Source organism: Rhinopithecus roxellana, chromosome 12 (genome assembly GCF_007565055.1).
Source record: "Rhinopithecus roxellana isolate Shanxi Qingling chromosome 12, ASM756505v1, whole genome shotgun sequence".
NCBI lineage: Eukaryota > Metazoa > Chordata > Mammalia > Primates > Cercopithecidae > Rhinopithecus > Rhinopithecus roxellana.
In genome coordinates, this window is record NC_044560.1 from 124,992,848 (window position 1) to 125,007,440 (window position 14,593).

Below are 14,593 nucleotides of genomic sequence, written 5' to 3' on the forward strand. Positions count from 1 at the left end.
TGTTGGATTACCTATTAGGGCAAATAAAGTGTAACCATGTACAACGGGTGAGCTTGTATTGCTATCTTATGGCTAAAGTTCCAAGGTAAAAGCTATTGGATCTTCATTTGTGTGTGTACATATGTGTAGATGTGCTTATTTGTATGTACACTTATTGTTACATGTTGTGTAACAACATGATCCATGCTGGATCAGGAGCACAGCAGACACCTTGCCAGATCCAGAGGGATGGAAGTCAGCAGCGGGTCTGCGATGCTGGCAAACAGCAGTGGTGGATGGCGAGTGAAAGCTCAGCTCCAGCCGTAACAGACACGGACCAGAAGAGTGCAATTGCAAGATTTAATAGAGTGAAAACAGAGCTCCCACACAAAGGGAGGGGACCCAAAGGGGGTTGCCCAAGACTTATTTTTATAAGATCTAAACAGAAACAGTACATTGTATATTTTTTTTGGAGAGGTGGATGAGAGTGGAAATGTTTGAGCATTGTTTGCTTCCAGGCGAGTCAATTGAATCAGTAGTTTGAGTTGGTTTTAGAACTTTCTCTTTGATGTATAAAGACTATGATATAGGTTCAAAATTTGGGGCTTATAGCAAAACAACTTTATGAAGCAACAAGGGAGGCAGAAAATAACCCCCACTTGATGTGGGGTTAACTCTGCCTCCCATAAAGATGTATGGAGCTCACATCTCTTAGGGGGAAATGTGATAGAATAGGGTCTGGAGACAGGGAACCTAAGGCAAACCCATGGCTGACTTCCTTGAATTAAACCAGAAGAAAAATTTCAGCCTCTTACTGACCATGGGTCAAGCCTTGATCATTTCAGCCTCTGATTGGCTATAGACCAATCCTTCATTTGCATAAGGTGTAATCAATGGAAGCCTCTAAAAGGTACCTAAGGGTGTTACCAAATTCTTCTAGCTTAATAAAAACCCAGCCAGGTGCAGTGGCTCACGCCTGTAATCCCAGAACTTTGGGAGGCTGAGGCGGGTGGATCACGAGGTCAGGAGATCAAGACCATCCTGACTCACACGGTGAAACCCCATCTCTACTAAAAAATAGAAAAAATTAGCCAGGTGAGGTAGTGGGTGCCTGTAGTCCCAGCTACTCAGGAGGCTGAGGCAGGAGGATGGCGTGAACCTGGAAAGCGGAGCTTGCAGTGAGCAAAGTTCATGCCACTACACTCCAGCCTCAGCAACAGAGCGAGACTCTGTCTCAAAACAAACAAACAAACAAACAAACAAAACCCAAGGAACATTGCAATTGGGGCTCTTGAGCCTCTTGCTCAAGTCTGCTCCCACTCCATGGCTTGTACTTTTGCTTCAGTAAATCTGTGCATGCATGACATTGTTCTTTCATTGCTTTGTTTCTGTGTTTTGTCCAATTCCTTGTTCAATATGTCAAGAACCTGAATGACCATAGTCAATACCTAGTATATACATAGTCAATACATAGTAACAGCAGCACTGGAGTGTCTCTGAACCTATTATGGTTAGAAGGCTGTCTGATTAAATATTCTTTACTCAATTAAACTCTGTTTAATTTGTCTAAGGTTTTTATTTTCATAAAATGTATGGCCAGAATTATTTATCCAATGTATAAGTAAGAAATAATCAGGATCAGACCATTTAGGGATTTGAAAACCAGCTTAAGAAGTGAGAAATAGAAGTTCATTGAAGTATTTTGAACAGATTATCAAGATCCTATAGACACATAGAGGTTTATTCTGACTGTAGTGTAAAGAACATTTTAAAAGGTAATATAGGACATTCTGGAAAGATGATAGAGTAGAAGGAACCAACAATCTGCCTTCTCATGTAAATAACAATTACACCAGCAGAATCTGTCTGATGTAAGTTTTGAATCTCTGGAGTCTATTGAAAGTTTGCAACTACGGGGGGAAGTTTTGGATGCTAAACTGTAGTTAACTGCAGTCAATTTCAGCTTTTAGCACAGTAGCAACCACACATTCCCTACCCCTAGCCCCACAGCAGACAGTTGTGCATGTGCTCCTGGAGCAGCCTGCACATAGATTGCAACAGCCACGGGGGACAAAAATAACTTTTTCCTCTAAATATTGACGATGTGTTGTCTGATCACTCATTGTTGCTTCTGATCAAAAGGTGCAGATACAGAAAGGGGAACCATTGTTGTTGCATCTCCTCTGCTGTTGCAAGACCTTCCCTTTCTACCTGAGGTGACATTCAGGCAATTTAAAAGGCCAGAACTCTGTACCCCTTTTATTTTCTCTATTTCTTTGATCTATGGATTTAATGCAATCCCTATCAAAATGCAATGGAACTTTCTCGCCAAAATAAACAAACCCATTCTAAAATTCAGATGAAATTTTAAGAGACCCTCACTAGCCAAAATTACAATGAAAAAATATATTAGTGTGTCTTCTTTTGTGAATCAACCAAATGAGTGGCCAAGATGGCTGACTAGAAGCAGCTAGTGTGCATGGTTCTCATGGAGAGGAATGAAGGAGTCGTTAAATACAACACCTTTAACTGAAACATCCAGGCACACACACTGGGACTAATCAAGGAAACAACATGACCCACACAGAATGAAGAAAAGCAAGACAGGAAAACAGCCCACCCAGGAGCAACACAGAGCCATGGGAACCTCCCCTGCCTAGAGAAGCTGTGAGTGTGTGACCCTGGGAAACCATGCTTCTCCCATGTGTCTCTGCAACCCTCAGGTCAGGAGATCTGGTGAATCCACTCCACCAAGGCTTTCTGTCTGACAGACAGCACCATATGGAATTTTGGCAGAGCAACCACTCAGGCATGTGTGGAAACCCTGGAACCTTAGATATGTGGACATTCCCACACACGTAGATGTAGCTCCAGTAAAGTGGGAGGTTAGATCCCTGAACACAACCCTAGGAAAGAGGCTGAATCCAGGGGACTCAGAAATGAAGACTGCAGGCCCCATTTCCATGGCACCTCACAAGACCCACTGGCTTGGAATTCCAACCAGAGACTGGTAGTGGCATTGCACCTCCCTAAGAAGGAGCTCCCAGCAGGAGGGACAGGTCACCAGCCTTTACTAGTGATACCTCCAGGCACTGGAAAAATCTGAGGTTACAAGACACTGGAATGCACCACAAGCATACTGCAGTAGCCCTATGAAAAAGTGGCCAGAATGTTACATGAGTGCCTGTTCCCATATCTGCTCACTGGCCAGGTCCTCCAGGCCTGAACCTCCAGCCACTCCCCACCGAGATATTAAGCCAGTAACAACTTGACAACTCCCTAGACAGAGCCTTCAAGGGCAACTGGAAGTGTCTCTGCCATTGCTGCTGCAAGGAAACTGCCCTTGCTACCATTACACTAATAAAGGATCAAAGAACTTAAGTGCTTATCCACACTTCCAACAAGCAGCAGTCGACCCAAGGAGAGGAGGCCAGTCAGTCTCTCATGGGTCCCACACACTCCCCACTGCTCGTCACCAGACAGGGAACCCCTGGCTTGGGTTCACAACACAGACCCTCCATCCTGGGCTGATTGCACTGAACACTTGCTAACCTGGATATCTCTGGGGTGGAGCCCCCAGGAGACAAGCAAACAACTCTTGGCTGCAATCACTAAGAATCCTTCCTCTGCTGCCTCCAAGTTGGGGAAGGAACATAAACACTGAGATCACTCCAGAGTTGCAGTGGACAGTCCAGGAGTTGCAAGTTATGATCTACAGCCAGCCATCAGCGATGAGAGGAAACCATATTTTCAGAGCATTGAGAGAAAACATGGCTACAACTGTGAAGAAATATGGGGGAGCCAAACAGCCAAGAAAGAGTCTACCAGCTGACCAGTAAACCTAAGTGCCACCTGTTGGATCACACCCTAAAGTTTCAACATCAAAAATACTTGACTAACATTCTCCTGCTCTGAAACAAGGGGCAATAAGTCAGCTTCAAATAAAAACCCTGCATAAAGCCTTGGTCAAGGGAAAACATCCAGAAAAGAAGTCTGTTGACTCTACTCAATCTACATTGCAGTCAAAGGAACACCCACACACAGAGTGAGAAGGAACCAACACAAGAACTCCAGTAACTCAAATGTCCAGAGTGTTGTATGCCCTCCAAATGACCACACCAGGTCTCCATCAAGAGTTCTCCACCAGGCTGAACTGGCTAGGATGACAGAAATAGAATTCTAACAGACTTAAAAGTTCCAACAGACTTAAAAAAAAAGACATAGGCTGTCACGCAATAATAGTGGGAGACTCCAATAGTTCACTAAAGTATTAGATCATCAAGGCAGAAAATTAACAGGGATATTCAGGACCTAAACTCAACATTGAACCAAATGGATCTGATGGACTTTTACAAAATTCTCCCCTCAAAAACAGCAGAATATATATTTTTCTCATCACCAAATGGCACATCCTCTAAAACTCACCACATAATTGGACATAAAACAGTCCTCAACAAATGTAGAAAAAAAATTATACCAAAAACAGTCTCAGATCACAACACAATAGAAATAGAAGTCAGGACAATGAAAATTGCTCAAAATGATGCAATTACATAGAAATTAAATAACATGCTCCTGAATAACTTTTGGGTAAATAATGAAATTAAGAAATCAAGCAGAAAGAATCAGAAAAGAGATATAACATACCAGAATCGCTGGGACACAGCTAAGGCAGTGTTCACAGGGAAATTCATAGCACTAAACGCCCACATCAGAAAGTTAGAAGGATATAAAATTGACAACTTAACTTTACAACTGAAAGGATTAGAGAAGCGAGAGCAAATCAACCCCAAAGTCAGCAGAAGATGAGAAATCACAAAAATCAGAGCTGAACTGAAGGAAATTGAAACCCAAAAAACATTCTAAATATCAATAAATTAGAAGTTTTTTTTTTTAAAAAAAGTAACAAAGTAGGCCACAACCATCTAGAGTAATAAAGAAAATAGAGAAGATCCAAACAAATTCAATTAAAAATGATTAAGGGAATGTTACTACCGACCCCACAGAAATAAAAACAACCATCAGAAATTACTATGAACACCTCTACAAACTAGAAAACCTAGAAGAGATGAATAAATTTCTGGACACATACACCCACCCAAGACTTGGCCAGAAAGAAATTGATTCCCTGAACAGACCAATAACAAACTCCAGAATTGAATCAGTAATAAATAGCCTACCAACCAAAAACAGCTCAAGGCCTGATGGATTCACAAGCAAATTCTATCAGCTGTACAAAAAAGACTTGGCAGCATTCCTACAGAAACAATTCCAAAACTTGAGGAGGAGGGATCTCTCCCCAACTCATTTTATAATGACAGCATCATCTTGATACTAAAACCTGACAGAGACACAACAACAACAAAACAGATCAGGCCAATATCCTTCCTTAACATTGAGTCAAAAATTCTCAAGAAAATACTTCAAATCAGATACAGCAGCACATCAAAAAGCTTATCCACCATGATCAAGTAGGCTTTTCTCCTGGAATGTAATATTGTTTCAACATACACAAATCAATAAATGTGATCTATCACATAAACAGAACTAAAGACAAAAACCACATGATTATCTCAACAGATGCAGAAAAGGCTTTCAGTAAAATTCAACACATTATTTTAAAAACTCTCAATAAACTAGGTATTGAAGAAGTATACCTCAAAATAATAAGAGCCATCTATGACAAACCCACAGCCAACATTATACTGAATAAGCAAAAGCTAGAAACATTCCCCTTGAAAACTGGGACAAGTAAGGATGCTCTCTCTCACCATTTCTGTTCAGCATGGTATTGGAAGCCCCAGTCAGAGCAATCAGGCAAGAGAAATAACTAAAGTACATCCATATAGAAAGAGAGGAAGTTTGCAGATGACATTATTCTATATCTAGAAAACCCCACAATCTTGGCCCAAAAGCTTTTTCAGCTGAAAAACAACTTCAACAAAGTTACAGGATATGAAATCAATGTACAACAATCACTAGCATTCCTCTACACCAACAACAGCCAAACCAAGAGCCAAATCAGAAAAGCAATCCCATTCACAATTGCCACAAAAAGAATAAAGTACTTAGAAATACAGCTAACCAGCGGGATGAAAGATTTCTACAAGGAGAAATACTAAAAAAAAAAAAAAAAAAAAAAAAAAAAAAAAAAAAACAAAGAAACAAAAAACTGCTCAGAGAAATCAGAGAAGACATAAATTTTTAAAATCCCATGCTCATGGATAGGAAGAATCCATAACATTAAAATAGCTATACTGCCCAATGCAATTTATAGATTCAATGCAATTTCCGTCAAAATACCATCATTATTCTTCACAGAGCAAGAAAAAAAATATTTTTAAATCCATATGGAACAGAAAAAAGCCCATTGGCAAAGGCAATCCTAAGTAACAAGAAAAAAACTGGAGGCATTATATTACCTGACATCAAACTATACTATAAGGCTACAGTAATCAAAACAACATAGTACTGCTATAAAAACAGGTACATAGACCAATAGAACAGAAATATAGCCCAGAAATAATGCTACACATCTATGATCATCTGATCTTCAATAAAACTGATAAAAACAAGCAATGAGGAAAAGAATCCTTATTCAATAAATGGTGCTAGACTAACTGGCTAGCCATATGCAGAAGATTGAAGCTGGACCCCTTCTTTATGTCATATACAAACATCAACTTAAGATAGATTAAAGACTTACATGTAAAACCAAAAATTATAAAAACCCCAGAAGACAACCTAGGCACTACCATCCTGGACACTGGAGAAGACAAAGATTTCATGACAAAGACACCAAAAGCAATTGCAACAAAAGCAATAATTGACGAGTAGGATTTAATTAAACTTAGGAGCTCCTGCACAGCAAAAGAAACTATCAACAGAGTGAAAAGACAACTTACAGAATGAAAGAAATATTTGCAAACCATGCATCTGACAAAGGTCTACTATCCAGTATCTGTAAGGAACTTAAACAAATTTACAAGAGAAAAACAAACAGCTCAATTAAAAAGCGGGAAAGGACATTACTTCTCAAAAGAAGCATACATGTAGCTAACAAGCATATGAAAAAAAGGCTCAATATCACTAAGTTTTTAGAGAAATGCAAGTCAAAATCACAATGAGATACCATCTCACACCAGCCAGAGAATGGCTATAATAAAAAAAGCCAAAAAATAATGGATGCTGGCAAGGTTGTGGAGAAAAGGGAACATTTACACACTGTTGGTGGGAGTGACGGGAGTGTAAATTAGTTCAACCATTGTGGAAAGCAGTATGGTGATTCCTCAAAGAGCTAAAAAAAAGAACTACCATTAGACTCAGAAATCCCATTACTGGGTATATACCCAGAGGAATATAAATCACTCTACCATAAAGACACATGCAGAGGAATGTGTCTCTGCACATTCACAATAGGAAAGACATGGAATTAACCTAAATGCCCATCAATGACAGATCGGATAAAGAAAATGTCATACATATACATCATGGAATACTGTGCAGCCATAAAAATGAATGAGATTATGTCCTTTGCAGGAACATGAATTGAGCTTGAGGCCATTATCCTTAGTAAACTAATGGAGGAACAGAAAATCAAATACCACATGTTTTCATTTATAAATTGGGAGCTATGTGATAAGAACTTATGAACACAAAGAAGGAAACAACAGATACTGGGGTCTACTTGAGTGTGGAGGGTGGGAGGGGGAAGAGGAGCAGAAAATATATTAGGTACTGGCATTAATATCTGGATGATGATATATGTACAATAAACCCCCGTGACATGTGTTTATCCGTGTAGGAAACCTTTGCATGTACTCCCAAATCTAACATAAAATTTAACCTGGGGGAAAGAAAAGAGAATTGTCTAGCCATGACTTTTCCCACTTTTTAGTGAAATAATAATAATAAAATTGATGTGTTGCTTCAGTTTTTTGTATATTCTGGATTAGTCTCTTGTTGGATGAATAGTTGGCAAATATTTTCTCTCATTTAACGGGTTCTTTCTTCTGTTGATTATTTATTTTGTGGCATGGGAAATTTTTAGTTTAATATATTCCCATTTGCCTATTTCTATTTTAGTTGTCTGTGCTTTTGAGGTCAAAGTCATAAAATATTTGCTTAGACTATTGTCAAGTGTTTCCCCTGTGTTTTCTTTTAGAATTTTTTTTTTTTTTTTTTTTTTTTTTTTTTTTTTTTTTTTTTTTTTTGAGACGGAGTCTCGCTCTGTCACCCAGGCTGGAGTGCAGTGGCCAGATCTCAGCTCACTACAAGCTCCGCCTCCCGGGTTTACGCCATTCTCCTGCCTCAGCCTCCCGAGTAGCTGGGACTACAGGTGCCCGCCACCTTGCCCAGCTAGTCTTTTTGCATTTTTTTAGTAGAGACGGGGTTTCACCGCGTTAGCCAGGATGGTCTCGATCTCCTGACCTCGTGAGCCGCCCGTCTCGGCCTCCCAAAGTGCTGGAATTACAGGCTTGAGCCACCGCACCTGGCCAATTATCTCTATACAATATAATATATATACACACACATACATACATGCAAGTGCTGGCAAATATGTAACGAAATTAAAACCCTCATGCACTTTTAGTAGGAATGTAAAAGGGTACATCCACTGGGGAAAACCATATGATGGTTCCTCAAAAAAATAAAAATAGGATTACCATATGATCCATCTGTTCCACTTTGGGTATATACCCGAAAGGAATTAAAAGGAAGGGCTTGTGGAGATATTTGTACACTCCTATTTATAGTAGGATTATACACAATAGCTAAGATACGAAAGCAACACAAATGCCAATTGATGGATAAATGGAGAAGCAAAATGTGCTATATTCATAAAATGGAATATTAGTCTAAAAAGGAATGGAATTCTTCAATGTGCTATAGTATGGATGAGCATTGAGGACATTATACTAAGTGAAACAAGTCTGTTATAAAAAGACAAATATTTCTATAATTCCACTTAGATGAGAAACTTTGTGTACTGAAAATCATAGAGACCAAAAGTAGAATGTGGGTTGCCAGGGCTTTGACAGAGGGGCAAATAGGGAATTATTGTTTGATGTGTACAGAATTTCAGTTTGGGAAGATGAAAAAGCTCAGATGAATTGTGGTGATGGGTGCACAACAATGTGAATGTACTCAATGCGTCCAAACTGTACACTTAAAAATGGTTAAAACAGTACATTTTATGTTATGTAGATTTTACCAAAATAAATAATAAAATTTTCTGTTTTTGAAAATACTTTGTGGGAGAATGTATCCCACAGAGTGGAAGAAAATATCTTTAAAACATATATTGACAATGACTTGAATCTAGAATACATTACCTCTCAATTTCATGATGCATTTACAATATTTTTTCCTTTCTGTTTTCCCTTAAAACAGTATACTAATATTTTTGAAACACACGGTGAAGGCATGTAAGTGCCTGAGTTGGGATCCTGGCTCTGCCATTATTTAGCTAGGTCATCTTGGATAAGATATTTAGCTTCCTTCTGTACCAGAATTTGTCACCTGTAATATCTCTTTCACTAAAGATTGAATATACTAATCTGTACAAAATTCTTAGCACATGTAATAAGCATGTAATATATGTCAAATCACTAATATCTAATTTGATTTGATTTAACTAATATCAAATCACTTTGCTCCTTTTCTTCTGGTAAAGGTGGATGTGCTATTTAGTCTATAGTCGTTATTCACTGGCTGAGGTATGGACATTTTTGGAGTAAAATATAAAAAACACTTTAACCTTAATTTGGTTTAAGGCCATTTGTGTCTTCATTTCACAGGAGTAAATTATTGAAAAAAATCCTCTGAAGAGTCCAGCCCTACTTTATAACTTGTGATTTTTGGCTATAGCTCCAGCTTATGAAGAAGAATGACTTTGACTGATGTCATTGCATCAGTCATTGCATATGTCATTTCCATAGGGACTTCAAAGATAAAGCTGAGGGCACATGTCAATGATGTTGAGTTCAGCTATCACAACATTTTCAAAATCACCATTTCCATTTTACCAAAAAGGAAAAGAATCAGTTTCAGGTGTCGATGCAGACCATGAAATTTAGCAAACTGTGTGTCAACATGTGAATAATTTTGAGAAGAGTGTCTTTTGATTTACATTGGATATCTGAAAAAATACCTATGACCTAAAACATTTATGATATACTGAATTATTATCCATTCGAGACTAAAAGTATGGTAAAAATCAGCATAATTTATTTGATCATGTGATGTCCGATGTTTGACAAAAATAAAGCTATCAACTAAAAGAAATATTTTCTTTTCCTAGAAGCAGAAGTATCAGGAGTTTGTAGCATTAAGCTCACAAACTTTAGGAGGTTGGATTCCAAATCCCAGGACATGAGGTCCAAGTATGTACTGTTCCAGTACTTCAAACAAGTATCATTGCTTTTTGGCTAAATGTCTTGCCAGAGAATGGGCATTTAGAAAAGGAGATACTTTCAGCAAGTTCCCATCCTTTTAATCCACGTACCTCTGTTTCTGTGATGCAAAGTAATAGTGAGTCCAGTGATTACACACACTGAAGAGAAGACTATCCCAATGCCTATCAGGCAGGGAGAATTCCAGTCACAGCACCTACCTGAAGAATAAGAGATATTGTAATTATTAGTTATTGGCATGGAGGCACTTTATATTGGGGCACAATGTGTCAAGAAATCAAGAGGTATGTTTTGATGCCACCCCCCTGAATTCATTTAGATTTGGGTTAAGGCTTAGGTCTAAAGATCAGAGAGCTGTGAGTGACAGAGACAAGAAAAATGGCTGTTTCTAAGATGGGACAGGTTTGGGTTGAGGCTAAACAGGTCTGGAGGAAAACAAATCCTTCTTTCTCTCCATCTAGTCCGTCAATCAATGGGCTTCATTAGAGCACTAGCTGGAGTTACGTTCCGATTGTTATCATTTTACCTGGGCTTGAACGAGGCTGGGAGTACAATAGCTCTGGAGACCTGTGAACTGCCTAAAAGATCATATGAATGAATCTCATGAGTAAAAGTGTTTTCAACAAAATAATATTAAAAATCTTCTTTAGCACATGTAACAGCAACATCATTTGGCTATCTAGTCTGTCCATAAAATAGTCTATGATGCGGTGCTTATTACCACAGGTGACGCCATTCCACCACTGGAGTGTTATAGGCACACTGGAACTTAGTGGTTAAAATATGGAATACAAGTGTCCATGTGGCTTATAATCGATCTTGTTTCCTACCATTACAAGCTGTGTGATTTTAGGTGCAATAGTTAGCTTCGGTGTGTTTATTTTCATAATATAGAAATTAGAGGCATAATAAAATTTAATTCAAAGTGTATTATGGAAGTTAAATGCACTAATTTCTGTAAATCTGTTGGTGTGGAGTTTTTCAGTAGTAAAAAAACAACAAATGTTAGCCTCTAATGATGATGTAATAATTGCTATTATAAAACGAATTCTGCATCCTTAAACATTATTTATTCCAACTGATTCACCAACACCTTTCAAATAAAGTTGAAGAGATTTTCAGAAACTCAAATTATACCCATGAGAAACAGTTGAATAACTGGGCACACTCAGTTTGGCAAAGGTCAATTTAGAGATGCTCCTGACTACTAATCTCTGAAGAGCTATCTGGGAAATGTCAGTTGTTACACATGTGACCTTAGAATGTTCAATAAACTGTAAGATACACAGAAGCAGGTCAGTATTAAACAAGGACAAGCATTAAAAAATGTATTGAAGTAGGAATATTAGAAAGAACAAATCTCTAAAAGCTTGGATAGTGTAAATGAGCCGATAGAAGCTACAATACAGTTTATTTTGCAGAACAGCAGCTAGCAGGGGTGAATGTTGGGAACTGGTGGCTTTCTGGTGGAGTGGTGTCTTCCCCAACCACAGTGGTAGAAAATGACAGTTCTGAGGGTCAGATAACAGAGTTCAGGCCAGAAGAGCAGCTGGAAATGTAAAGGGAAAATCCAAGAAGTGGAGAGACGTGCAGCAGGACCAAGACTCAAATCCTTCACTGACAGCAGAACTACCTATGGTGGGAAAAGGACCAGGGGCCTGGTGAAAAGCAGGAGGAGGCCACAGGAGACTCTACTCTTCAAACACAGAGCTCTGCTGGAAAAGATCTGTGAGTCTGAAGCTTCTTAAATTGAGCGTAACCCCAAATCATGAACAGCTATTTTTTTTTCTCTTAAATTTTCTTGCTTATCGTGCAAGTTCCCCCAATCCCTGCCCCCAACACCATAGTTGACAATGAATGAAAACATTTTGTTTCAGCAAAAGTAAACCACCTGGTGTTGCAGCTAGTCTAACTCTCCCTATGTGGTATATTTTCCTGATGCTGTGCAGTTAAAACTTTATTTTATGCCCTGAAGGGTCATTGGCCCCTTTAAGAATTCAAGTGAGAAATATGTGCAAATTTTGTTAGGTGTTAAATGCTAAAAAGCTTTCCCAGGCTGTTTGAAAATCTGTCACCATAAGGAAAATGGGTTTCAACTTGGTTGAGATACAAAAATATCACACTTTCAGATAACAGCATTGTCAACAGCTCCAGCAGCAAAAGAGAACAGTATATAGGATCAAGGAATGAGTGGAAAGCATATGTATAACAAACATCCCAGAGTTCAGAACTTCCTGAGACAGACAGACCTGAGAATTATGGGTCATGCAGCTTTAGCTTCCCCACCCCCATTAGCATCTCTCATCCTTTAAGCTAACTTACGTTGCTCTCTTTGCTGTAGCTCAACACTGGGCATCATAATGAAGAATAGCAGAACAGCCAAGATTGCAACCAGAATCAGTATCCAGACAGAATCCCATGGAAATAGTTTATCTGAAATAGGGAGTCACAAATCTTACCACTTAGGAAACATGAACCCACAAAACTAGAAATGATGATTCATCCAAAGCATGTTTCTATTTAGTACCTATCACCTTTGAATATAAACCAAGTCCAATTTGGGAATTATAATTGAACACGTGAAAAATGGGATAGGATCTGGAGTAGGGCAGAGCTGAATGTGAGTTAGTTTGAAGATGGAGGAAAGGTGAGTGAAGGCTGCTATTCCATGTTTTTTGTTTGTTTGTGACAGAATCTCACTATATTGCCAAAGCTGGCTCTCAGTGTTGCAATCACTGCTCATTGCATCCTCAACCTCCCTGGCTCAAATGATCCTCTCACATCAGCCTCCTGAGTATCTGAGACTACAGGCACATGCCATCATGCCCAACTAATGTTTTACTTTTTAGTTTCTCATAGAGACAAAGTCTTGCTACGTTGCCTAGGCTGGTATCAAACTCCTGAGCTCAAGGTATCCTACCCGCTAGACATTTCAAAGTGCTGGGATTACAGGCATGAGCCATGGCACATGGCCTCTTCCGTGCTTTCTGATGTTTAGTGAATAGAGATAAAATCTCCCTGATATGTCTCTATTCCCAGGACTGTAACTCATGTTCAAAGTTTGTGCTCATTATAATTCTTTTAAATCATCATTTTTTAAGTGCATATACTTTTAAAAAACATTTTTCACTAAAGTTGTAAATAAATCAGCAGGACTTCCCCTGGCCCTTACTTTTCCTTTCTTTGTTTTATTCATATATATCCTGCTATGAACTGGGGGGAAGGAAGGTATGTAGTTTAGTCCTCCTTTATCCCCTGTAACTGTTCGTATTGCTGTTTCTGACACAACCATAATATGAAGCTTTTTTTCTGGAAAATCAAACGAGAAAATAAATGCAAAAATGTTTGAATGTAGTAAATTGCTAAAATTGTTAGGGGAGTCATGCGTGTAAGTGATAATATCCCTCTCAGCATGTGGCTCTCACATTAATTTCATGGACATACACAAACACTACCACATTCATATTTACTTGACAGTTTACAAGACACTGTATTTCAGTCATTTAAGCATCAATTATTTATTGCATTCCTGCTATGTGCTGTGCAATATTTGAAGCACTTGGAGTGTATCAGTGTATAAAACCAACAAAGATTTCTATCTTCAGGTTTTAGAGGGAGACAGATAAGTGACAATAAACATAATAAGTAAGTTGTATGGTGGGCTAAATGGTGAAAATAATATGGAAAAAAGAAAAATTAAGTAAGGTAAGGAGAGAAAGAATCAAGTAATTTGGGGGCAGGTGGCATTTTTTTCAAGCTGGTTTGTCAAGTTACTCTTTATTAGGGAAGTTGAGTTGAGCAGAGACTAGAAGGACGTAGGGGAAGTTAAAGCATTCTAGGAAGAGGGACCAACTAGAGCTAAGCCTCCAAGGCAGGAGCATGTCTGGCCGGTTTGGGAACAGGAAGGAGGTCTGTGTGACTACAGTAGAGTGGACAAAGGAGGGTGTTAGGATATGAGGTCAGATAGGTAATGGGGCAGAGATAATGCAGGACATTGAAGGGCATTTTACTGTGAAAAACAAGCGGGAGAAATTGCAGGGTCTTGAACAGAGGGTTCCTATTTATATGATGAGGATGTACCATAGTAGACAAGAGTAGAAATAAGAGGACATTTAGGAGTTTTAGACCATGGGTGATAGTGTCTCAGACTTGGATAGCAGTAGTAAGTTGGTGAGAAGTGATGAGATGCTGGATATATT

The 14,593-nt window shown here is 38.8% G+C and overlaps 1 protein-coding gene across 10 annotated transcripts in view; it reads right to left on the bottom strand.

Moving 5' to 3' along the window:
- Positions 1–14,593, bottom strand: part of LOC104657143 (selection and upkeep of intraepithelial T-cells protein 1) — a 175,897-nt gene that overhangs the window by 147,627 nt on the left and 13,677 nt on the right. For 9 of the 10 annotated variants that reach the window (XM_030913559.1, XM_030913554.1, XM_030913556.1 and 6 more), the window contains 2 exons: positions 12,717–12,827; positions 10,487–10,594 (listed from right to left, as the gene is read on the bottom strand). In XM_030913559.1, coding sequence (XP_030769419.1) covers positions 10,487–10,594; positions 12,717–12,827 — 219 coding nt within the window. Of the gene's footprint in view, positions 1–10,486; positions 10,595–12,712; positions 12,828–14,593 lie in introns of all 10 variants that reach the window. The other variant, XR_004052250.1, reaches the window with a different exon arrangement.